This window comes from Pimephales promelas, chromosome 4, assembly GCF_988280905.1.
Source record: "Pimephales promelas chromosome 4, fPimPro1.hap1.1, whole genome shotgun sequence".
Classification (NCBI taxonomy): domain Eukaryota; kingdom Metazoa; phylum Chordata; class Actinopteri; order Cypriniformes; family Leuciscidae; genus Pimephales; species Pimephales promelas.
The window spans coordinates 21,582,343-21,609,803 of NC_142772.1; the positions used below are offsets into that span (position 1 = coordinate 21,582,343).

Sequence of the window (27,461 nt, forward strand, 5' to 3'; positions counted from 1 at the left end):
TAAAAAAATAGCCTACTAACCGGATGAAGAAGGGTCGGCCTCCATAGAACATAAAATATTATTTTTTATTTTATTTTTCATGTTCGCATTTATGAGAAAAAAATAAATAAATCTTACGGACGTGACAGTTCTCCATTACAGACATGACCGCTCTGAAATCGACTTTAAAACTTTCACAGAGATCTTAAAGAGAAACCACAAAGCTTTTCTTTAAAGTGAATTTCATTTAATTGTATCTTAATTTCAATCAACAGTGTAACAACAGTGTAAAACGCATTAAACTTTAGTTTACAAAAACTTGAAACTCATCGAGTGGTCTGGGGTGTTCGCTGATATGCTCACACAAAAATCGCTGCAAAAGATGCTTTCAAACAGGTTTTATCATAGTTTTTGTGCAATTCCATTGACTTGACTTGGTAATTGACATAAACTATAAAACCTGTTGGTATACAATACTATAATATACACTACCGTTTAAAAGTTTTTTGCAAGGTTTCTTAAAATGTTGTCTTGTTCTCATCAAGGCTGCATTTATTTAAAAAAAAAAACTGCAATAGTAATATTGTAAAATTTTAGCTACTGTTTTCTGTTTTAATATATTTGGAAAAATGCTATTTAGTCTTTTAATAACAAAGCAGAATTTTCAGCATCATCACCCCAGTCATTAGTCACATGATCCTTTACAAATCAATATGCTGAACATTAATTAACCTCTTGAAGCACACTTAACATCACTTTGTTTACCTATGTTTACATTTACTTTATAGACTACTGTCTAAAAATATCAATGATTTTAACATATTTTTATATCTTACTGTAAAAAATGGTCGTGATTTTAACGGTAAAAGACCGTGAAAAACTGTTAATTGGTTAACAGAACCTTTCCTTTCTATATACATTAAATAACTGTGATAGATCTATTCGTAAAATTCATGTAATTTTACTGTAAAATACCAATCATTTTACAGTTTATAAAGTGAAAATTAACTACTCATTGTATAATTTACAGTGTATAAACGTAAATTGACATTCCCACAATTCCATTCGTGACACTTCGCATTTGATGTATTTTTGTTGAAATAACTTGTTTCTTCATAGTTTGCTTAGTCTTTTTCTAATCAGTTATGCACATTAGGGTTTTATGTTACATTTAATGTTGTTAAATTAATGTTTATTGCCTTTTTAAAATTTCATGTTTGTTACCATGATGGTGTTTAATGTTTGAGTGAAGGACACTGTGCAGCTTCTATATAGTAATATTAAGTTACTTTTGAATGAGCTGCATGTGACGAGCTTCCTCATGTGACTCATCACTGCTGTGATTGTTGGTTGTCAGTGTATTAATGGTACAAAACAGATATTAATACTTCAATTGATTGATAATTTAACATTATATCTGATAATGAAATACGGTTTATTGCTGTAAATTTTAAGTTAATTCTGTAAAACCTTGCTACCACAAAGTCTTGATACCATATTTTATACAGTAAATTTATGGCAACCACAGCTGCTGGTATTTTACCGTAAATCGAACCGCTGCAGTTTTTTTTTGAGAATTCTCCTGATTAACAACACACAGTCTTCAGAGACCCTCAGTCTACCTGTGTGTGACTCATTTCTCCAGCTTGAAAAGAGATCCTGACAATCAACATTGTAAAAGATTTCCCCCACTGTGCATTGTCTTCTTCCTCTTTACCTCCTCAGGCATTATTTTCTTTATCTGCCTGCTTGTGCCATTTTCTGTTATTTATTTATTTATTAATTTATTTGATTTATGACGGGCTGCTTCAAACCCAGCCTTTCCCCTTCCTGGACTTCTGTTGTGAGGGATTCACTTTAAAGAGAGCTTTGACTAAAGTTCGTCAGTGGCTTATTTATTTATTTCCGGCTCATTTTGTCATTAATTTCTGTTTGTTTTTAGAAGATGGCAATCTAGCATGCACAGATTTTTTTTTGGAGAATGGAAACCTGTCTGCATTTGGCTTTTAATTGGTATCAATTTATCGTCCAGGTGTGTTACGTTGAAACAGGGTCACAGAGGGGGTGGAGTTATGTATTTACTGCAGCTTTCAAGCTCACTGTTACATACACCATATCTGTTTCGTGGTATTTTATTATTATTATTTTTTTTTTAAGTACCATGTAAATACCATTGAATATGGTAGTGGTAATAATATGGTAATATTATGTGTATCATGAAGGAAAAGTGTGTGTCAGCTGTTTTGGTTTAAATGAGTTTTGATGCTGCTCAGTAAATGTTGTGAGACGTTTTTATGAGTGTGTCTGTTCATTACAGATCCACCTCAAGAGAACATTATATTAAACATATGGCACCTTGGTAAAATGAAAATTGTAGCTCCCTTTTATTGGCTATATAAAGACAGTATAGACAATGTATCTGCTAAATATCACAGATCTCCTGCCAGGTCTTTTCACTCTTCACTCATCTATTTCACGATGTCGAATTCCAAAGCACATTAAAGGGATAGTTCACTTTGAAATTAATTTTTGATATGTTTTAGCTTACCTCAGGTGTCTTTGTTTCCGCAGTAGTTTCAATTTTGATATTTTTAGGTCAAACCGTTCTTGTCTGTCAGTCACATAATGCAGGTCTATGGTCATCACCTCAAAGAGCATGCACAGAGAAGTCCAAATTAAACATGATTTATTGACTTGTAAATGTACTGTAAGTACACATTGATGGTTTTTAATCTGGCCTATTTCCATTTTGGTATGTTTTGGCTTTGATTTTTTTTAAGTTTGGTTGGCTTTGCTAATTCTGTTGTGTTGTGGCTCATTGCCATTGTATTGTGGCTTACATCCGTAGTGCTGTAGCATTTTTCCATGGTGGTCTGACTTATATCCATTGTTTTATGATTTATTATCATTGTTGTGTGATAATATTATCATTGCAATGTTTTATTGCGTCAATGTGGCTCATTTGTGTTGTATGTGGTGTAATTCGTTCTCTGTTGTATTATGCATTGAGTTGGGGTTTATTTCCATTGTGTTTCCATTGGAATGTTCCTTTGTTGTTTTAATCTGATGTGCTTTTTTTTTTTTTTTTTTTTTTTTTGCCTTAAAGAAATTCACCCAAAAATGAAGATATTTTGAAGAATGTCACCAAACACTTGCTTTCCATAGTCAATGGGTTCTATCAACTTTTACCCATATTCCCATTCTTCAAAATATATTCTTTGTGTTCAACAGAATAAAGGAATTCATACAGGTTTGGAACAACATCTTGCCCATCTTATTTCCATTGTATTAAGGCTTTTTGTGTTTGGTTCTTTTGTAATTTGTTGTGTTATAATAGTTGTTTTGTATTGTCGCTAATATAGTACGTTGTGCTGTAAATTTGTATTGGCCTTTGGGTGTCTTAATTCTATTTTGTTGTCGCATACTTTTTTTATTATGTGGAATAATTCTGTTGTTTTGTGCAGGTTTTATTGGATATGGTGTGGATTATTTCTATTGTGGTGCAATTTTGTCTGGTATTTAATCTAGTTACCAATTCTATAATTCTATAATGCATAATTCTTCTTGGCTTACTTCCATTGTGTCTTAATTCTATTGTTCTGTGTCTTATTTCGGTTGTATTTAAGGTTTAATTGTGTTGTGTGTGTGGTGTAATTCTGTTGTGCATGTTTCGTTTTATTTTTGTGTTGTCGCTTCTATGAATTGTCATTTTATTTGCCGCTGTGTCTTACTCCTGTTGTATTGCATCTTAAAACGGTCGTATTTTGAACTTTTGTGGTTTTGTGCATCCCTGGGCCGCCACAGTTACGAGGTCAACCTTGTGCATTTAACTCAGACTCTTTCTCCGTCTGTCTCCCCCCCTCTCATTTTTTTCCTCCCCCACTTCATCTTTTCTCTGTCACAAGCTTAATTAGCCACTGCTTGTTAACAGGCTCAGAGAGTTTAGCGCATAAACAAGGATGGAGGGATAAATTCACGGCGAAACGAGCGCACGATAAGAGAAATCACCCAGCTCCACTATTTCTATAAATAAACTATCAGCAAACGCCTGTGTGGAGTAGCCTATCTTCACACCGATGATAAGACACGCTCCAGGAATGTGTGCGTCTCTGTGTCCAGAATACACTTTGAAGTGAGAAGAGGCTTTGATTTGATGTGTAACTCCGAGATTGCGGCGTGCACGCCAGTGTTTATGCGTCTGCGCTGACATAGACGTGTTTGTTATTCCTGCTTATTGTCTGTCATCTTCTGTGTGGTTCATCTGGACGAAATCATTTGCATGTGAATGTATATCGCTATGAGTACCGCCTAATAGAATATGCAATTATGTATTACAATAAGCCATTGAACATCCGTGATGAGCCCTGTCATGGTTTGACAGACATATTTCAGACGCCTGTTTGACACTTCATTTCGTCCCATGCTAATGTAAAATAGCCTTTATATAGTTGTTATAGCATTCTGTTGTGTTTAGCGTCTGTGTCACGGTACCGTTTCGAATATTTCAACCAAATAACCATGTCTGATGCTATATTCACGGTGAATTTACCAGCTTGCATATGTCATCCAAGGCAAACGGCAACAATCGAGTGTCCGATTTAATCAAACGCGTCTATCTCGATGTTCAGATCGAGCCTTTTGCTTTCACGCATGTGCCTCCTCTGCTAGTTACAGAGCTCACAGTGAAATCTTAAGGGGTTCATCATTACATATTTAGTGGGCAGGCATCTGATATAGCTGTAAGGTTTTTAATGCAGCGCTGCATTGATCTGACGCACATGTCGGCTCCCGGGGTTACCGGACGTGCCTCCATTTGCATAAGGGCCCTGGGCAAGGTTCCTCTCACGCATTGATTGGCTTGTCCTAGGGAACCTCGCATCGCCTCCCCACATTGATCACTTTTTTTTTTTCTTCCCTGAGATAGTGCTATGCAGAGTTCACCTCAAACGCATCCTCCCCTACCTGCAGGAGGAAGGAGTGTGGGAGAGAGGAGAGGAAGAAAGTTTGCCGCCAATATTTTAATAGTCGCTGCGCCGAGGGGGAACCAAGAGCGAGGGGATGTGTATTCATGCCCCGGTTCAGGGTGGGTACTGAACAGGGTTTACAGATACAGCACACACATATATATGGACCACGATTATAGAGTTACAACTTAGTCATACACTCATACATTTTTTAGCATTTTATTCATTTTTCTCTCCCTGATGTCTGCTTATAATGTTAGTCAAGGTTTTCTTGCACTAAAAACAGTTGAATTTGCATTTGTCAGACTATTTTCACCTTCTTCTGAAGCTGCTATTTAGAAGTTGCAGATTTTGCTGCAACGTGGTGGGGGATTTATAGTTGTTTAGATGACAATTTCTGATGTTTTGTGGGGGGAGAGAGAACAACTGGCTACAGAGAGATAATATATTGATTCAACTTTTAGTAGTCTTTGTTAGTGTATTTATTATTGTCTTTTTTTAGCCTTGAATCGATATATACACTAACTATTCCAAAGTTTGGGCTCTGTAAATTCATATTTTTATTCAGCAAATATGTATTATATTGATATTTAAATTGTAAATAAAGGCAATTATACTATTATAAAAAAAGTCTATCTCAGATAAATGCTGTTCTTTTTAATCTTTTATTTATCAAAACTTTCTGAAAGAAGTGTCACGGTTTCCATAAGAATTTTAAGCAGCACAACTATTTTCAGCATTGATTATAATAGTAAGCAATCTTTCTTGAGCAGCAAATCAGCATATTAGAATGACTTTTGAAGGATCATGTGACATTGAAGACTAGTGTAAAGATGCTGAAAATTCTTTTTTTTTTGCTTTTTTTTTATGCAGCCATGGTAAGCATACACAACACATTCTCATCCCAAGACGTCATCTAACTGACGCTTTTGACCATACGTCAACATCCAACGTTTTAGGGCACCCTTTAACATCAGTCAGATGACAACCCTAGGGCGTCATCCAACTGACGCTTTACCTTTACCGCTCAGTTAGATGACGTTAGATGGTAGGTTTATCCAGGTCTGGGGTAGGGTTAGGATTAGATAGTGTCATCTAACTGACGTTAAAGGGTACCCTAAAACTTTGGATGTTGACGTATGGTCAAAAGCGTCAGTTATATGACATCTTGGGATGAGAACGGGCTGGAGCATAAGATACTTCTGCATATACATATAAAAAAAATAAATAAATAAAAAAATAAAAAAAACTTGCAGACCTCAAGTATATACATTTTTTATCATCCATTTTAGAGATTAAGAACATAAGCCATAAAAGAAAATGGAGCGTATTTTAGAGAGAAACTTTATTTACTTATTACTTAATGCATTTATACTCTTGCAGGTGATCTTAAACACATGACACATGACCTCAGGAACAAACAAATCCCTCTTTCGCCTTTACACATGCTTTTCTTTCCTTCCATCTCTCTCCCTTAGAGCCTACGGCAAGGTCTGCACACAGGACTAAGGCTAGTCCAGGAGGACAACATCCCTCCATCCTTCACATTTGATTTTCTCTCTGCGTCTCTTGCTCTTATACACACATCCATTGTACTTTTACTTGTGCTTTGTCTCCTCTTCTTCATTATTAGAAGCCTTACACTGTGTTCTAACCACGCATGACACCCTAAAGCAATACAAATAACAGATAAAGCAGTAGCTATCTATCCCATGTTAGTTAGTCTGGATTTGTTATGACTATGCACATAGTGTTGAACAAAAGGACATTTTGTCAATTGCTTGGCTGTGATGGATAGTGAAAAAACAAAACAACAAAATACAAAAAAAAAAATTATATAAAAAAATATAAAGATTTTGAAGCATGTTGATAACCAAACAGTTTTGGTAACCATTGACTTCCATTGTATGCGCAAAAAGTTTTGAAACTCTTCTTGAAATTTCCACTTTTGTAAAAAAAAAAAAAAGAAAAGAAAAAAGTTTGGAACGACATGAGGGTGAGTAAATAATGACAGAACTTTTAGTTTTGCGTGACCTAAACCCTTTAAGAAAAGGGTTTAAATTAGACCCGGATGATTTGGAACGACGTTCAAAAAAGAAAATAAAGAGCAATGTTCCATATTCTGGAAAACAAGAGGCCAGAAAGAAAGAAAAACAGCTGTGAAAGTGCTCTATACCAAAAGAGAACCACTACACTTTACAAATGTCACTGAACTCTGCACCTTCAGAGGATGTTGGATATCGGTTTCTCCATGAACTTCAGATGTTTTACCTCCTCAGTTCTTTTTTTTTCTTTCTCTCATTTCTCTCTCGCTTTCATTCAGCATTCTGCTTTTCCCTCTACATGGGTTTCAAAACTGATTGAACGCCAGCATGTTTTATAGCACTGTGTGCTCTTTGAATCAAACTTTCTCACTCTCCACATGTCATAAGAGAGCATTCTGGGTATTCATAATATCACACATATCCATGCAGTGCCGTTTATCCTATAGATTTGAACCCACTGTGGAAGTCTGCTCGCCTCCGCAGTGGTCCAGAGAGAGGCGAGAGCTTCCCGCTTCTGAACACGTAGTCAAATCCTGTTTGAATCTTTTACGAGACCCTTTTTTTTTAACTCTATATTTTAGTTATGTACCTGCGGTAAAACATATTTAATTTTTAAGCCCGGGGAGCCGACACTGAAAAGAGATGAACTGTTTTATGTGCCGTTTTAAGGTTTTATGTGCTGTGAATTATGGTGGGTTGTGTGAAATACTGGAGAGATGGTAAAGGGAGCATCAACAGCTCGTGGTGTTCTTTTGATGTCATCTTAAGACATACGACTGTGGCGGTGGTGTGGGCTTGCGTCCCACTGCGGATGCCTGTAGGTTTTTGCTGGTCATAAAAGTGCGCACACGAACCTGAAGTCAGATTGAGGTGTCACCGAGATGGGACCTAACACCTCGATGAATGTGAGATGTAGGACCTCGGTGAAATGGGATATGAGCAATGTGACTGAATCAGCTTGGGTTAGGCTGAAAGTATTAACTATTAGAAGTTTCTCATTGAGCAATTCCTCAAATAAAGCCAAACCCTCACCACAAAACTGAAGCTCGACATCCTGTGTGCATTTAAAAACTCACGCTGTACACTATTATTCACAAACTAGACCCCGACTGTAGCAGTTTGCTCTCACACAGACTCGCGTACGAGAGTAGATTCTTAAAGGATTAGTTCACTTTTGAAAAAACTTTTGCTGACAATTTACTCACCCCCATGTCATCCAAGATGTCCATGTCTTTCTTTCCTCAGTCGAAAAGAAATTTAGGTTTTTGATGAAAACATTCCAGGATTTTTACTCCATATAATGGACTTCAATGGGAACCGGATGGTTCAAGGTCCAAAAGATAGTGTTAATAACAGTTTCAGATGCAGCTTCAAATGTCTTTAAACGACACCAGACGATGAATAAGGGTCTTATCATGCGAAACGATCGGTTATTTCAATGCTTATTCCAAAAATGTAACTTTTCTAAGGACAAATGCTAGCCTTGATATATTCTGTGAGGCGCGTTTGCAACGTCACGTATTACGTAATTACGTTCAAAAGGTCACGGGCGACATAGCCAGAAGTACAGAGTCAGAGTGTTTACAAGTTGAACGCATAGGTTGAACGTGAAAACTAACTCAAACGCCGTTTACAAAAAAGGAATTAAAAGGTAAAACAACGATGTCGGACGATTTTGATTCTGTACTTCCGGCTACGTCGCCCGTGACCTTTTGAACGTAATTACGCATTATGTGACGTTACAAACGTGCCTCACAGAATAGAGCTAGGCTAGCATTTGTCCTTAGAAAAGTTAAATTGTTGGAATAAGCTTTGAAATAACCGATCGTTTCGCATTATAAGACCCTTATTCATCGTCTGATATCGTTTAAAGACATTTGAAGCTGCATCTGAAACAGTTATTAACTGTCTTTTGGACCTTGAACCATCCGGTTCCCATTGAAGTCCATTATATGGAGAAAAATCCTGGAATGTTTTCATCAAAAACCTAAATTTCTTTTCGACTGAGGAAAGAAAGACATGGACATCTTGGATGACATGGGGGTGAGTAAATTATCAGCAAAAGTTTTTTTCAAAAGTGAACTAATCCTTTAATATGACCAAACAACTTGGAGAAAGGGCTTGAACTGGTTTTGGGGATATGTCTGCAGCACTTGCAGCAAAACAGCAGCGACGATCGAGCACGCATTGCATGTTGGCTGCGCTTGGCTTTTTGTCGCTATAAGAGAGCTTTAGTCTTGCAGTGTGTTTGGCTATTATATGGTGGACTTCTGCTTTTATATATGGCCTGCTCTCTCTTACTTGAAAAAGCATCATTACAGTCGACTTATCTTGACAGTGTCAGAATCCCTCTATATACCCTTCCACAGCTGCCCCATCCCCCTTTCCTTAACCTCTTACCTTATTCACTCCCCCTATTTCTCATTCACCCCCCCCCCACCCCCCTTCTCTCCAGCTCGTCCTCCTCAGGCTTTTACACTCTGATGCCAAAACTCGATTTACCCCTCATCACTGTCTCTTTTTCTCTCTTAGGGGACCCATTCTTGATGTGGACTCATTTCACATTGATAAAAACACTAGGGGGCACTGCTTATCCTTTGTAACTGCTTTTGCATAGAGTAAAGTAGACGAGAGCAGTGTAGGTGTGTGTGTGGAGAATGAGATTTCTTGACTTGCTTTTCCGATCTACATTACCAGTTGAGTGGGACAGTTTATCCCCATAGCCTGGTTTTCTTTTCTTTCTCACTAGTTGTCTTACCTTCTGTGTGTGTGTGTGTCTATTACATTTTGTTCCAAAGCAAATACGTTAATGTGATCTTGAGGATTCACCACTAGTCTATGTTACTTTATTTTGCCATTTTTCAAGCTGGATTTCTCCACCTCAGAGGTCTTCAAACTGACCCGCTGTCTCATATTCAGGTCACATGTGTTTCACACACGTACACAGACTAACAATAGCCCGGTAAGTTTATTTGACTCATCAATGACATTTAACTCAAGAGTGTGAGTTAGTCAGCACCTCGGATGTCGTAACGCAGTTCCGGATACTTGGAAATTGAGACACATGTAGTCATTTTGACGTGACAGTTGCGAATTATCAAACGTCTGGAAGGAAAAGAAAATTAAAAGCAACATGAAAGATAGTTTATGATTCCTATAATTGATGTATCTCCGTTTACGAACTGTACGAATTTTGCGCTTCACATCCAGAGGCGTCAAACACGACAAAGAACAAAGGAAAACGGCAGAAACTGGCTACTCACTACTATTATAACCACAGAAGGAAAAATTCACAAATGACAAGATAATCACTGCATTCGCACTTACCTTTATCAGCACATAAATGTCTTCTGTGGCTGCAAACTAAATAAATAAAGTGTTTTTATCCTTGAATGTCCTCAGCTGTGGTTGGTAATTGCCACACTCTGACAAATCGCTGACAGCAGTTAAATAGTTAAAAAGATAATTCTGCTGTAAGTGGTGTATTAGGGGGAAAGGTCATTCTTGGCCTATTTAGAACGTTGAATCCCTTTCCTAGCAAAATCCAGACTTTGTCCCTTTGTGCTTGAGTGACATGGGCTTTCTCTATAATAACATCTCTAGTAATGGGCCATAATAATATATATTGTGCTAATCAGAAAGTATACTACTAACTAAGGATACTAATGAGCATCAAACTGACAACCATCAATAAATGGATTGTATGACAATGCAAAATGTTATTCAGTTGACTGCTAATTATTGTAGTTCGTTTTGGGATATATGTGTATTTGTGTGATTTATATCAATTAAATAAGCATTACCAAATTATTTTTGGACTCTTTAAAGGACATAAAGATACTTGTTACTTCTAAGATGAACATCTGACTTGGTGCTTTGGTTATATATATATATAGTACACTAACCTATTTTGCTTGATCATTTTTTATTGACTCGAATGTTTAGCAACTAAAGAACTTAAAAAAAATAATAATTGAAACTTTCTATATTCTAATTTTCATTTTTGTTTTTTGTAAGAAAGGATATATATATATATATATATATATATATATATATATATATATATATATATATACTGTGTGTGTGTGTATAAAAGTGTGTGAGGAGGTTGTGAAGCCGTAATAGGTTTTTTTTTTTTTTTCAGCCTCTCTTTCACACTCACCCTCTCTTCTCCTCAACTCCTGGTTAAAACATAGCTGGTGGCTATGGGAAGTTAATTTCAGATTGTTATATATTTCCATTAATTTCGTCCGTCTGGTGCTGGACTGCCTTTGAGAACGGGTATCAGAGGCTCATTTTTCGGGGGTTCAGGAGTTCTTTCCCTTCGGCAGGTTAGACGGAGCTTTAGAAAAAGATAGCTGATAGGCGAGCGGTTTCGTCACGTTCATTAGCCATTGGTCCCCCTTTTTTTTCTCCTCCAACTTTTGGAGTTGTGACTGAAAGGATGGGGTGAGTGCCTCAGAAAGTTTAAACAAAACGTCTCTTCTGAGAGCCCATCTGAAAAGCCCCGCAGCTAGTCTCAACGTAGAAAAAAGGGAGGTTTGGCCTGACACTGACGTTTGAAAGTGCACATGCACGCGCACACACACACACACACACACACATTAGCGAGAGCTTCTTTCGTACACACCCACGTACTTAGAATCGTATACAGACAATGCGCTCTTGTAGCATACACACACCTGACCTCCCGGTACACTCTGAAACGAGCGAGAAAACTCCCTCGAGGTTTCAAAGAGGATTAGTATTTTGTTTTCTTCTCGAGTGGCTAAAGTGCACGCCTTTTTCTTTGTTAATAAAATGTTTTTGTTTCATTACCTCTTTTGCTTTTATGTTTTTCCTTGTGAAGACAAACAGATTGTTAATGTTATGTCTGGCCGTGGTCTTAGGCAGACATAACATGTAAATACGCAAGTGTTTAGATGTAAATATGTGACTTTTATGCTTTGGCATCTTGTGCCATTTTCCGGTCAGGGTGTTTAATATTCGCGATTAATTCCTAAGCAGATTTATGGATGTTCTGTCCAGCGTGACCCTATAAGGATGTCATATTCGTTGTGAAGCAGTTTGTAGTTAACATTCATCCAAATAATGGTAGTTTTATCATCGTGTGTACTCTCCGCAGCTGTATTTCTGTCAGGCGTGCACTCTGCTCTGCTAGTTTGTCTCGGCGCGTTGACGGCGAGTTGGGCTTTCCTGTAAACACCTCGGGCAGCCTGACCCCTGTCTCTCCTGCCGTCTGCCTGAACCGGCCCTCACCTCCCCCCGGCTGACGAGGCCCAGCCTGTACGTGTCAGTGGGCGTCTGAGTTATGACAGAAGCGCGTCTCCCTCTTAGATTCATCCCTCTCCGTCCCCTCATTCTTCCAGCCGGGAGAGTCAATGATCCAAAACTCTGTTAAAACAGGGTCAGCCCCACATGTGCACTTACAGGGTGTCAGTTTAACCTGCTCAAAAATACTTACGGCTATTATTATAGCTTATAAATCATTAAGAAAGTTTAATTATACAAAAATTTCATGGTGGAAATGTGCATGATGACACATGGGAAGGAGAATTTAATGGGCCAGCAAGTCCCAGCACAGAGAGGGGAAATATTGAGGTTAGCTTTCTATTTTATGGCACTGCCGAAAGGCTGAGGGAGACACTTCGTCGGGTTTTGCCCTGTTGATACGCACCCTCGGAAATATACTGTTGCCTCGTTTCGACGCAAGCACAATATTCGCGCCGTTTCGAAGGTGGTGAAGATGTTGCTGTGATCGCACCTAGTACTTTCTCTAGTAAAATCTCCCCTAATTAACACAAGACTTTAATTAGCCGCTGTGATTTCACCCGTCTTTGTTAAACATCTGTGTTCCACAAAACTATTGTTTGTCATTTATTTTGTATCCTTTTTTTGTGGTGTGTTTTGAAGCACTGATGAGTAATGTAATGACTTTAAATGTGTCAATCCAAAAGCGGTTCATTCCTCTGAATTCCTAATCCTTACCAAAATATAGACATTAAGATAAGATTCAATAAAATGTATACGATTTGTATTTATATGTGATATCTTTAAGATAAGTTAATACTACGGGGTTAACACTTAATTGTAAAATTGTGTAATAGTCCTGGGAAAGTTGGAAATGTTTAAATTGTTCCTGGCCTGGACATTTAATGAAAATGTATAAAAGGTCATGGAAACTATTGAATTACAATATTTCACAAGCTACTAAAATGTATCTTTGTATAAATGTAATGATTTTTTTAAAAAAAAATTTTATGAAATTAAGACTTTATTTAGTAAGAAAGACTTCAATTGATCAACAGTGAAAGTAAAAACTTTAATGTTACAAAAAATAAATGTGGTTCCTTTGAACTTTCTTTTCCACTTTCAATGATTCCTGAAAAAAATGTATCATGGTTTCCACAAAATATTTAGCAGCTCAACTATTTTTCAACATTGATGATAAGAAATGTTTCGTAAGCTCCAAATTAGCATATTAGAATAATTTCTGAAGGATCACGTCACACTGAAAACTGAAATTACTGTATATATATATATATATACATATGTATATGTGTCATTTCAATTACCTTTTTATGAAATTAGTTTATCAGTCATACACTAATACATCTATCCAACTGAAAACAATGTAAAATCTGGCTGAATGAGCTGCACTACATGTGAAGATGTAAACAAAGAGTGAAGACACAAAAGGAGAGTTTTCCGTGATGATACACACTCCCGCATTTGTCGGTACAGTGTGCAGACTCCGCTCTCTCTCCAGGGTTCAAGGCATTGCAGGATCAATGCAGAACGGGTCCAGAATGAGGGGCCCCATCAGCCTTTTATCATCCAAACCGAGATCTCTCCTCATGGGCCCTGTGCCAGGCACAGCTGCTCCGGGGCCCCTCTTTCTCTGACGAGCCCAAAAATTCATGCACACATACACACTCTGCCGGTGCACTATCTGTGTGTTTAATTCTCTATCAATATGTTTTCGGCATGTTAGATATTTGAAGTTAAAGCATGTCGGTTAAGAGTTGAGGCCCGTTTGCACCAAAAATGATAGCTATAATGATAAACCATGTTATTGTCCACTCCAACACATAGTAATATTTTGCTTATTATAATTGTGTGCAGATTTAAATACTCGGGCCCTTTAAAGTCAGGTGGATTCTGATTGGCTGATTGTGGCAGTTGTGATTCTCTGCTTTGTTTTCTGGAATTGTATTGTATATTATATTTTTATTTAGATGGTAGTATGACTAATTTTGGGTAATTGAAGCATAAGCCGTCAATGATGCCTCAAAGAGCTGCAAGCTTCAGGAGTCGCCTGTGTGTGGCCTTTATTCGACAGTGACTGATGCCCAAGCGCACCCCACCCCTGTGCCCCCTTCACTTGCTCTTTCACTCATCCTGCCCCCATGTTTCCCTCTTTCCTCTTGTTTTCCATGAGTGCAAGCTCGACACAGCACCGCTGCCTTTCCTGGCACGCCGCTCCTTATCCTCTAGCTTTTGTTTTCGGTAGGTGTCAAACGCTCACCGCTTGTGCTGTGTCAGTAAATATTTACCCGGCTTCCTTTTCCTCGGCCGCCTTTGCTGACGTGTGCATGTGTGTGTCCGTCCATGGAGCGTCGCCTACTCGCCCCATCTCCGCTCACAAGGGTCCACTGATACCCCATTCTGGCCCAACCTTTCCGGGACAACACACTGGACGATGTCATCCTTCACACGTGGCGTTCCACTCAGCGACAGGAAGTAGAAGAGGAAGTTATCGCCGCTCGCTCTCCACTTATAAGCGTTCATAAATCAAAAAAACGCCCGCCGAGTTCCACTGTGGCGCCTATAAATGCACACATACCTAGCGAATGTACTCCTGGCTGGACGCTTGCAGGGGTTAGATATATCCACACCGACGCACACGCTGCCTCCCCAGGGCCTCATAGTGTCCTGGTGCTTAGGGTTTCCTTCCTGCCCCAAAGACAAAGGCCGGGCAGGCGCTGAGGCCCAGGCTTCAAAGCAGGGGAAGGCGCAAGTGTTGTCTCTTCCTGTGCAGGGTGTCGGAGCTCTAGGGCAGCTGCCGCTGTTTTCTCAGCCCCGAGCGGGAGGCCAGAGGAATGAGGCCTGGCCTGTGCCCTCTTGGGCCTGGAGAATGAAGAAAGGCCAAAACGTACCACCTCTTTTGGAGACCCTCTTAGCTCAGGAGGTTAGATGGTCTTAATGGGGTCAGCACAACTCTAGCGAAGGACACTGAGATTAGTTTAGCTAGTTGACACCACTGAACTATCAAACCAAAGAGCATTTATTTTAAAGAAAGACAGCACAAGTGTTATTGTCAATCAAAATATTTGTTGTGATGTTATGATAATGAAATGGACATTCAAATGGACAATGGACATTGGTAATTAATTCAATGTCACTTAAATTATAATACATAATCTTGAAATTTGTTAATTAAATGTGTATGTGGTGTGTATAAATTGTTTGCCATTTGAAACTATACTTTATACTGTACATGTGACGTTGACATTTATAGTGATTTACATTTTAAGATGAAGTCTGATGAAGAGCATTTAGCACGAAACGTCACGTTCATTAAATGTTTTTGAGAGCAACTTTTTTGCCTTGTATGTCTAAAGCAGTAAAGTCTCTAAAATTTTACAAAAATCTCCAGCTCAGAGGCATCTTTAAGTATGTGGTTTGTCTGCATATATGGATATATGGGGTGGTGATGGCGCAGTGGATAAGACACATGCCTTTGGTGTGAGAGACCCGAGCTCGAATCCACTGTGAGACACCAATGTGTCCCTGAGCAAGACACTTAACCCCTAGTTGCTCTAGAGGCGTGCAACCTCTGACATATATAGCAATTGTAAGTCACTTTGGATAAAAGCGTCAGCTAAATGAATAAATGTAAATGTGGACGGTTATGTTCAGCCCGTTCTCATCCTTTAACGTCACATAGAACGCTATATGACAAAACGGCGCTATACTATGGACATGGCACCCTTTATCGTTAATATTCACGCGAACCCAAGGCGTCATAAATCCTTTCGCGTAAAATGAGACTACCCTACCCTACCCCACACCTAAACCTAACCATCACAGCGCGTGTTATATTAACTATAACTGGTGCCATGTGCGTAGTATAGCGCCGTTTTGTCATATAGCGTTCTATATGACGCTAAAGGATGAGAATGTGTTGTTTTGTTTCTACCAAGTGTAATGGTGTAACACTCAAATATTTGTACGTTAGCACTTATTTACACTAGGGCTAGGCTAAGTTGTAACTTACAAAGAGCTGGTAAAGCCCCCAGTAATCGCTAAGTAAAAGTAATTGTTTATTTGGAGAAAAGCGTTGCGTCAGACCCAGCATGGCCTGATAGTTTGTTATCTAATGTTAGATCCTGCAGACTATGCCAAAATTGTTAAATCCTTTGACATTAATATGCTTAAGTGTAGCTTACTGTAAGTGTCCAAATACTTTTTTAGTACCAGTGTATGCTTTTGCCAAGACGGACTGCTGTTGTGTGGGTGTGCATGTATGTAGCTGTGCGTGCTGTGCGTCTATGTGCAGTGTTGGCCTTCTCTCACCGGTTGTAATTGGACAGTTAATCAATCAAATATTTAAGCTTCATTTTACCACGCAGTAGGATATCCAGATTATGGCAGCAGTTTGGATGCATTAGTCTGGACTCAGCACCGAAGCTAACAGCATGGCTTCCTGAATCAGCCTGCATCTGGATTCACGCGTGCGCGAGTGTGTGCGCCCGCACTGTCTTCCCTCACCATGGTAATTGCCGCTTTTTTCATGGTGCTATTTGTCGGTAAGCACGTTCCTTTTTAAAAGCTCATGTTATTTATTTATCTCTTCGCTACTTTATTCCTCCCTCATTCTTCTGGGAATGTGTTGAGTGTTTTTTTTTCCCCCTGCCTCCAGGGACGCCATTGTGGATTACCATTCAGTTCTCACCTAATTATCTGGTGACTTGCACTGCCTTTGACACGTAATTATCAAAGCCCTAAATAATTGTCTTATTTCTTGTGTGTTTGCATGTAAGTCTCACGGAGAGCGTTCGCTTTTTTCGCCGGGACGGCTGAAATGGCGGAGTATTTATCGCTGCACGAGAATCGCCTCCCCGCCTTTCTTATCATTTAACTCTCTTCTTTGCATGTGTGTGTGTATGTGTGTGTTTCACACTATTTTGTGTTCAAAATGCAGAGGCAAATAAAGAAGCTCTTCCATTGCGGTCAGCTTCATTAAGGAAAATGCGATTTCCAACAACTGAAGTCGAGCAATTAGCTCACTACGTGACGTGAAGGCACTTAAAGTGCTAAATGCTGTATTTTACAGTAGAGGTCATTGAAGAGGTCAAACAGAGAAAGAGAGCGAGAGTGAGAATGGGGGACGGGGGCAAGGATATATGACAACGGGGGTATTTTGTCCTCATCAGCTGCAGGATTTAGCTGCTATCAGAAGGACTATTTCGGTTAGCTGGTCCAAAATCATCCTTGTGTCTTTAATTGGGTTTCTACTGATTGGGGTCTCATAGCAACTGGGTTCTGTAGCAAAAGACGGATGAAGAGAACAGTCTTAATGAAGCTTATAGGGCGAAACGGAAAGCAAATCTGCTGTCTTCAGAGGTTTCCTGCTGGCAGTCCTTGATACTGTTTGACCGAATGTCACGGCTGACCATTTACCACCTCACAGCATTTCCAATATGGCGCAGTGTAAACAAAATATTTAAAATAACCGGCTTACACCAACTCCTGCCTGTGAGAGTTGTGTTGGCTTTATTATAGTATTTGCAAGGCAGCACTGAACTGATTCTTCAAACCTTTCTGATAAAGGGGTTTGTTCAAGTTTGCGGTTGGTACAATTGCTTAATGTTTTCGAAAAAAGTCTTTCATTCTCACTTTATGTGTGTGTTTGTGCGTATGTATATATATATATATATATATATATATGTATATATATATACAGGGCTTGACAGTAACCAACTATATTACAGTAATCAAATGCGGGTGGATTTTAAACGGTGGCGTCTAACGCATTCACTCCTACTAGCCACTTTGTCGGGTAGAATTTTATACAATATACTTGTTCTCTCATCTCTCCAACAGCGAGTTAATACACAAACCCTTTACTCACTCGTTTCATTTGCTCCGGATGAATATTGTTGGTGGTGGTACAGTAAATGGGCTTGAATTCCGGCGAGGGATTGTGTGTATTGAGCATAATTGTACTCATTCCTGCAGATTTAATGCTCACACCAACAGTGTATACACATAAAGACACAGCGAAAGCAGCCTAATATACCGTCTGCCAAATTATGTGATAATATTAAAATATATATCTGTGGTAGTTTTCCCCTATGATATCGTGTCAAAATTGTGGACAGTGAAAATGCTGCATGGATAGTAACTTTAGAAAACCCCTACCCACAGTGGCTGGTGAGCAGAAAGTTAATATCAAACCCCATACACACACACACACACACATATATATATATATATATATACACTCACCTAAAATATTATTAGGAACACCATACTAATACTAATACCCTTTTGCCTTCAGAACTGTCTTAATTCTACGTGGCATTGATTCAACAAGGTGCTGAAAGCATTCTTTAGAAATGTTGGCCCATATTGATAGGATAGCATCTTGCAGTTGATGGAGATTTGTGGGATGCACATCCAGGGCACGAAGCTCCCGTTCCACCACAAAAGATCCTCTATTGGGTTGAGATCTGGTGACATTGGGGGCCATTTTAGTACAGTGAACTCATTGCCATGTTCAAGGAACCAATTTGAAATAATTCAAGCTTTATGACCTGGTGCATTATCCTCCTGGAAGTAGCCATCAGAGGATGGGTACATGGTGGCCATAAACGATGGACATGGTCAGAAACAATGCTCAGGTAGACCATGGCATTTAAACGATGCCCAATTGGCACTAAGGGGCCTAAAGTGTGCCAAGGAAACATCCCCTACACCATTATACCACCACCAGCAGCCTGCACAGTGGTAACAAGGCATGATGGATCCATGTTCTCATTCTGTTTACGCCAAATTCTGACTCTACCATCTGAATGTCTCAACAGAAATCGAAACTCATCAAACCAGGCAACATTTTTAGTCTTCAACTGTCCAATTATGGTGAGCTCTTGCAAATTGTAGCCTCTTTTTCCTATTTGTAGTGAAGATGAGTGGTACCCGGTGGGGTCTTCTGCTGTTGTAGCCCATCCGCCTCAAGGTTGTGCGTGTTGTGGCTTCACAAATGTTTTGCTGCATACCTCGGTTGTAACGAGTGGTCATTTCAGTCAAAGTTACTCTTCTATCAGCTTGAATCAGTCGGCCCATTCTCCTCTGACCTCTAGCATCAACAAGGCATTTTCGCCCACAGCACTGCTGCATACTGTTTTTTTTTTTTCCCTTTTCACACCATTATTTGTAAATCCTAGAAATGGTTGTGCGTGAAAATCCCAGTAACTGAGCAGATTTTAAAATACTCAGACCGGCCCGTCTGGCACCAACAACCATGCCACACTCAAAATTCCTTACCTTTCTTTCCCATTCTGACATTCAGTTTGGAGTTCAGGAGATTGTCTTGACCAGGACCACACCCCTAAATGCATTGAAGCAACTGCCAAGTGATTGGTTAATTATAATAAAATTATATAATATAATATAATAAAATAAAAGAACAGGTGTTCCTAATAATCATTTAGGTGAGTTTGTGTGTATATCTATTTATATCTATGTATATGTATATCTATGTATGTATGTATGTATACAGTATATATACACACACACACACACATATATATATATATATATATATAGTATATATGTGTGTGTGTGTGTGTGTGTGTGATATCATCTGTAGTATTTGCATAATGAATCGCAACTGGTATTCTTTCTTACATCTATTAGCATACTGAATTGTGATTTGTCTTCTAACCATTTACAGCTCCTTTTACACTGCATAGTAACTAAGTGTTGATTCTTGTGAGCAGCCGACTGAGAAAATACATGTATATTGAGATTCATAACAACTGATGCAACAAAACCTAAAACTTTAACACTAATCTTTCGCTGCTGTTCAAGCACAGTTGTTTTCTTCAAAAAATGGTAATTTCACTGCTAACACGCTTGTGTTGAAAACGAGGGAGTGATGTTTTCGTTCCATCTCAAAGGCTGGATGTCATCTCCGTCTCGTTGCCTCCTTCATCGCGCCTTCACCTCTCCCCCTGTCTCTCCTCCTTAAGCCAGATGCTCAAGTGCAAAGAAAAGGGCAGAAGTGAGATAGCAAATGTTTCAACATCTGTCTTTGTTGATTTTAGCGCAACAAGTACTTCCACATGTTTGCTTTTTCTCCGCGCTGTTTCTGGGCAGGAGGTTGATGAGCACATCTGCCCGGTTTCTTTCTTTTATGGGTACAGACCAGCTGAGAGAGCGGCTCACGTGGTGCTATAATGCTTAAACTAATGTACGGAGGAATGCAGATTACGAGTGTTTTAAAGCTTTGGTCCCGTGCGTGCCGTCATTCTCACTCGCTCCCCAGCATTGATTGGACTGACAGTAAATTATTTATTTTTTCATATGTTCTTTTAATAATTTCAGTGTTTGGCTCTGCCCACGGGGCATTTTGAAATTTGGGTTTACATTGATGGGCGCTGTGTGTCTGTGTAATACAGTTTTAGACAGCGTGTGTGGAGCACATAGACTGTCACTGAAGGACATCAATCAGAGCAGTGATGGTGTAAATCGAATACATATGTTTCAGTTTTCCCAAAGGAAAACATCACAGATTCACACACATCAAAGCTGCTCTCCATCATTTTTCCCATCATATCCATTGCCCATGCTTGCTTTGAGGTTGTGTTTACATGATTTTGTCAGGGCGTTTGTCATGGCGTAAGTAAATCTGAGATTAAATGCCTTTTTCATGTGATTTAAATATTCATGCATAACGTTTCCATATTAGCAGCAACATTGCTTTCCACCAATAGGGTACAAAACATTGATTCAGTCAGTCAGTCAGTGTTGGTAAAGAAAACATTTCTATTGCAGCATTAAATGGTTGAACTTGGCAAATACAGTCAACACAACAAGACATGGAAGAAGAAAATGACTGAAATGCTACTTACTGTTAATTTAGTCTTTAAATAATAGTTATAGGACACCAAAGTGCATGGTATTGCTTGAAAGTCCCCCAAGCTCTATTTATCTCATGCGTTTTTTTTTTTTGTTTTTTTGTTTTTTTTTAGAATCACATACATCTGAAACGTATATAGTTAGCTTTCCAAAGTCCAAACGCTGTCTTAACTGACACTTTAAGTAGTTTTTAAAAGGTTGAATTTGCTGGCCTCTTGGGTATCATTGAAACAGGAATACGTTTTAGCCATGCGTGTTTTAGTCACTCTTTGTGTGTGTGTGTGCGACTGTTGCGTGAGCCGACATGTGCTTCCTCCCTTTTTTTCTTTAAGAGGATGCTCCTGAGAAAAGCTTATCAGCGGTGTGATGTATTAGTCCTTAGTGCCTTAATAGATTCCATTTATCTCTATACAGTCCCTCTAATTTAAATGGGCTTGGGGAATGTATTAAAATGACTATAGACACTTTGATGTAGCACCAGGCCAGGTGTAGCTCCTGTAAAATGGATCACGTAAAGTGATTGTTAACCTATTGTTGTCAGACCGGCCCTTTTTCTCTAGCCGTTTATCTTGAATGGAATAGTTAGCGTGACAGGCTAACTCCTTTGGATTGAATACATTTGAAAATACAGTGATGAAAAGAAGTGCCTCTTCACATGTGTTTATCATGTAGAAGCATTTTTTTAGATTTTTTTTTTAAGAATGCATTGCAGACCTTGTGCCCCTACTGTAATGTTTAGCACATTTAGCACAGTTCACAAATAACATATGATGGTATCGTCATGAAATTCTATTTTATTTCATGATTATTGAACGATTACCTTGAGTTTCACAGTATATGAGAATCTAAAATGTATGTTTATGTTTGAAGAAACACCACAAATTTGGATAATCCTGTAGCTTTTATTGAAACAATGCTATCATATGCTAAATGCTAATATGTCTCTCTTTCTCTCCCTCTCTCTCACACACTCAGATGATTCAGCGAGAAGCAGAAGTGAAGAATCGTGTTCGTGCGGTGGCCATGACTGACTCTGTCCATAACGTCTGGCACCAGGTGGCCAACAAGTCCATTCAGGACTGGCTCAGAGAGGTAAGATCTTCCATCAACTGCATATGCCAAAATCTTGATGTTCCCAATCACAGCATCAATAGCGGCCGCACGGCTCGGCTCAAACAGCCTGGCATTTCATTCAGCGAGCAGATACACTCCCGAAGCAGGAGTCACGGAAAGCCAATAGTTTGTTCTTCATACCACACTCTTGTTTGTCTGTTTGGGCAGATGTCAATAAGAAATCAAAGCCAAACGCTGCCGCACGCAGGCAGATGCTCTGTTAGTATGTCAGTTTTATTTAGTTGCTGCCCTTTCAGCGATGACCTCGAGTCCAGAGACAACACCTGGGAACACTCAATATGCACATAAATATGAGAGAGTGGATCCCAAGCCAGGGCTACAGGGGAGACAGCCATGCAAATGCCAAGCGCAAACACACACCCTCGCCTCTCGCCCGCTTTCCCCGTGAAACAGCGGACCACCCAGCCCACCAGAAAAAAAAAATGTCTTTCATTCCTTTGTCTTTGCTGATCTGCTTTGCTCCGTCAGATGTTTGCTTGCCTTTTGTTTGCCTTGGTGATTTTTTTTTTTTTTCTTGGACTGTTGTAGTTTGTCTTTGGGCCGTCTTTCTTCACCCAACCTCATCATCCACCCAATCTTTCTTTCTTTCTTTCTTTCTTTCTTTCTTTCTTTCTTTCTTTCTTTCTTTCTTTCTTTCTTTCTTTCTTTCTTTCTTTCTTTCTTTCTTTCTTTCTTTCTTTCTTTCTTTCTTTCTTTCTTTCTTTCTTTCTTTCTTTCTTGATAAGACAGCAACTAGTATGACTAGCCATAGTAATATAAGTCCCGCCTTTAAGTTAAAAGAGCTTGAAATATGCTGCTGTTTAGCGTGATTTGAGATAACAACATGTATACCAGTGTTGTCAGATTTTATTGCTGATTTTGAAACAATTTGTTGAAATAATACAGGAGATTTCAGTATTTCCCCATTCAGTTACAAATATGGCTGCTCAATGAGCTGACTTGCTTTAAAGTGATAGTTTACCAATTTTTTATTTTTTTATTTATTTACTTACCCTCATGGCTTTCCCAACCTGTATGACTTTGTTTCTATCCAAAACAACATTGAACTTCACTGATCATCATTGAAAAAAAAAAAAAAAAACATGATGGTGAGTAAATTATGACATGATTTGAATTTTGTTATGGAACTATCCATTTATTTTATTTTATTTATTTAATTTATTTTCAGATCTAATTCATCCCAGTAATTGAAGCCAGAGGGTGGACTCTCACTTTAGGAATGTTAAAGTCACTTTCAGTCCTTTCGTGTCACCCATTAACCCCCTAATCCTTTTTTTTTACTCCTGCAGCAGGAATTGGAAGCTGGAGTTGTGTAAAGGCATTCGGTTTTCCCACTGCCTGTGTCTCCATCGTAGACTTGTCTTTAATCAGGGTCATGGCCCTATTCCCTTCTATTGTAACGTCCATAGCAATCATGATTTGGACATTATTCAGGTTTGAGATCGCTGTTTCTGGCAAGGCAGGCATCTCTGTAGGGGTTCGTCGGAGGTGATGCTCCGTTCTTTGCACAATCGTGAGCTCTTTCGTGAAGGGGGTGGTAATTCCTCTTTCCCTCCTGAGGGAGGTGGAGATGGAAGGATGAGAGCCGAGAATTGGAGGGATTTTCAGGACGAGAGCGCAGTAGGACAGGTGATGTGGCGATAATGGGTCAGACTAAGGGCATGTGAGGGAGAGAGAGGGGGAAGGGAGACATGGGAAAGACAGGCATAAACAGTGCAACCTGAAGGAGAGTCCCTCGGGAAGCAGCGGTATATATACTGAAGGGGAAGAAACATTAAGAGAAAATCTCCTAGGACATTCTCCTAGAGAAAAGAAAGAAACAGAGTGAAGAAATACCCATTGTCCATGAGAATACCTGCCCTAGCTGGAAAGCTGAAGTGATGGGAAGAGAAATGACCAAAACGCCAAAAATATAAACACACAATTCTATTACGTACCAGTAGAGAGAGAGAGAGAGAGAGAGAGAGAGAGAGAGAGAGAGAGAGAGAGAGGCTTCACACAGAAGCAGAATGGCAGACACCAACTCTCATCTGCAATGAAAAAAATATATATATATATTTATATATATATATTTATATATATATATATATATATATATATATTTGAAGAGTTCAGATGCAAAAGCCTCTAAATGCCATTTGAAATTTTCTTCTAAAATGACCATTTTTATCAAGCTTGTATATTTAAGTTTAGTAATTTCACTTAAATGACAATTAATAGGTAATCTTCATTGCCATTTAAGTGAAATCACTGAACTTAAATATACAAGCTTGATAAAAATGATCATTTTAGAAGAAAATTTCAAATGGCACTTAGAGGCTTTTGCATCTGAACTCTTCATATATATATATATACAGTATATATATATATATATATATATATATATACTGTATATATACAGTATATATACATACATATATATATATATATATATATATATATATATATTACTGTTTATGGGACCTTTTGAGTCGCAAATTTTAAGAAATGTGAATTCATTTACATAAAAACTCAAATTAGACCAACATAATTCCCCCCAAATGTTGTCCCAACTAGCCAAAAGACAGTTTTGTGTATACAGAATTTCAGCTTCAACAATATTGAGGGTTTGTGAGTTCCCAGCATGCACTGCAGCATGAAAATTATTACAGTAGTTTACTGTTATTATTGTTTTGCTGTTTGCTGACTTAAAGGTTCCGTTCTTCGCGATTCTATTTTCAAACTTTAGTTAGTGTGTAATATTGCTGTTAGAGCATAAATAATACCTGTAAAATTATAAAGCTCAAAGTTCAATGCCTAGCGAGGCATTTTATTTAAGTCCCCTTTCAAAGCATACACGCACGGCCTGTTTGGACTACATCCCTCTACTTCCTTTTTTTATTGACGTAACTAGAACAGTTTTTTGACTAATCTCCACCCAGAGGAATACACAAAAAAGGGGGCGTGGTCTTGCTGCGCTCCCATGGAGCACTTCAGATGCGCATGCATCTCCAATTTATGGTAAGAGGCGTGACCTTTCCGAGCAACGTGTGATAAACTGCTGTCGAATCACAACACAGGAACCGCTGGCACAATCAGAACTCGTTACGTATTTCTGAAGGAGGGACTTCATAGAACAAGGAAGTCATCGGGCCATTTTTTGGACAGTGAAAACAGCTGTATACAGATAAGTAAATTGTGTGAAAAATGCTGTGTTTTTTTACTCGCGAAACATGAACACATGTTATATTGCACACTGTAAACACAATCAAAGCTTCAAAAAAGCATGAAGAACGGGACCTTTAAAAAAACACACGTTATACAATACAGATTGTTTCAAGTTATACAAAGATAATAATCATTAAAGATGCAAACAGAATTAATTTCTGCTCTAAAGCAGCTCTACAAAAAGACCATAGTGTCATTATTATATAGTGACCTATAAAATAATTTTCAACTGGACAAAACAAAGCAGTGCTACTCTATGACAAAATTTAAAACAATAGTTGTGAGGAACTAAAAATCTGAATGCATCAGGTTGCATTGAGTTTTCTCAACAATTCCTTTTTACAGTGTACATTTGACTATGGCAGCATGTTGCTCAAGACAGTCATCTGTCTTGTAGAATACAGGACTGATTGAGCAAAATACAGCATGTTAAAGGGCAGCTATAGGTAAGAGGCCAGGCACAGGGATGGTTAATAAGTGCATGCATGTAAGAGAGATCTTTCTCAATGGGATCCAACACCTGTCTTCCGTTTACCTTCTCTAACTGAGCCATTAGGAGTCCGCTTAGAGTCCCACCATGCTCTAGCACCCCATCTCCCAGCCCAGAGGAGCAGGGAATACCACAACCATATGGCCCTGATTAATGCTGATGGGCCTTGCCGTAGACTATTATCGCTCATTTGTGTCCGTTTGTCGTTTTTCATTTTGTGCAGCTTCAGCTGGGATTGGATTTGGGTGTGTTGCGTAAACGGTTTGTGTGATGGCTGTTTCCGTACACATCTAATGGAGAGCATTCAAAAACTAACCCAGCTCGTTTTATTTAGTTGGTGTCTGCTGTACTTCATCATTTGAAAACACAAGGTATGCCAATTTTCTGTCTCTGAACTGTATCAGTATGTGAACACATACTTGCTCACAGTGCATTATCTGTAAGTCTGATGGGAATTGTCTTGAAATTTACTTTTGAAGGCTGTGGATTTCTTTTTTTTTTTGTGTGTATGTGTGTGCAAAGTTGAACTTTGATTGCTGGCATGACAGCGCTTTAACGGGATGAAATTAGATATGCAACTAAAACACTGCATACAGCATGGCAATTATTTCACTCAAAAATTCAACATTTTGGCCCAAAGTTTTGGCAAAGTTTTAGCCCATACAATGAATGCCAGTGGGGTCCAAAACAAAAATATTGGACCCACCGACTTTTATTATAAGGATAAATACTTCTATCTTCTTCTGTTATTTATAACTGTGGTCTTTTGTGTTCCACAGATAAAATAAAGCCATACAGGTATGGAATGACTTGAAGGATAAACTAACCTTTAAAAAATATTAGAGCTGGGCAACAATTAATTGCAATTAATCACATCCAAAATAAAAGTTTGTGTAGTTTACATGATATGTGTGTGTGTACTGTGTACAATTACTTTTTAAGAAAAAAAATGTAATTATATATTAAATATTTCTATCTATCTATCCATCTATCCATCCATCCATCCATGCATCCATATATCCATACAAAATAATTATTTACAGTACACACACATGTAAACACAAACTTTTAATTTGTATGTGATTAGTTGCAATAGACCTTTCTCACAACTTCCATATTTGTGACCGGAAATACGCAATTGTCGTGGTAATCTTCTTCCGCTCCATTCATAACAGATAGCGCCGAAGGCAACTAGTGAGATTTGTTGCGCACTTTTTGGTTATTCCCAAAAGCAGCCATACCTGTCGTTTTCATTCCTTCCCTCGTCAGTTCCCTGTCGATGAAGTTCGAAGGAACTGGATTCAGGCAATCTGGCGGGATGTTATTGATCCTGTGATCTTCTGTACTTCTCATGTCACCATTCACTAATAAGCCGTCATTGTTTGTTTATTTTTTATGTTTTGTGTATTTTTGAAGTAACGTTAGTTCATGTTCAACTTTATTAAGATATTTGTATCCAGCGGAATAAGCACATAAAAATATACACCACAATAT

At 38.6% G+C, this 27,461-nt stretch overlaps 1 protein-coding gene across 1 annotated transcript in view; it reads left to right on the top strand.

The window, feature by feature from the left end:
* Positions 1–27,461, top strand: part of arb2a (ARB2 cotranscriptional regulator A) — a 204,520-nt gene that overhangs the window by 108,632 nt on the left and 68,427 nt on the right. The window contains exon 9 of the mRNA XM_039661736.2: positions 22,112–22,228. Within this exon, the coding sequence (XP_039517670.1) occupies positions 22,112–22,228 (117 nt within the window). The remainder of the gene's footprint in view (positions 1–22,111; positions 22,229–27,461) is intronic.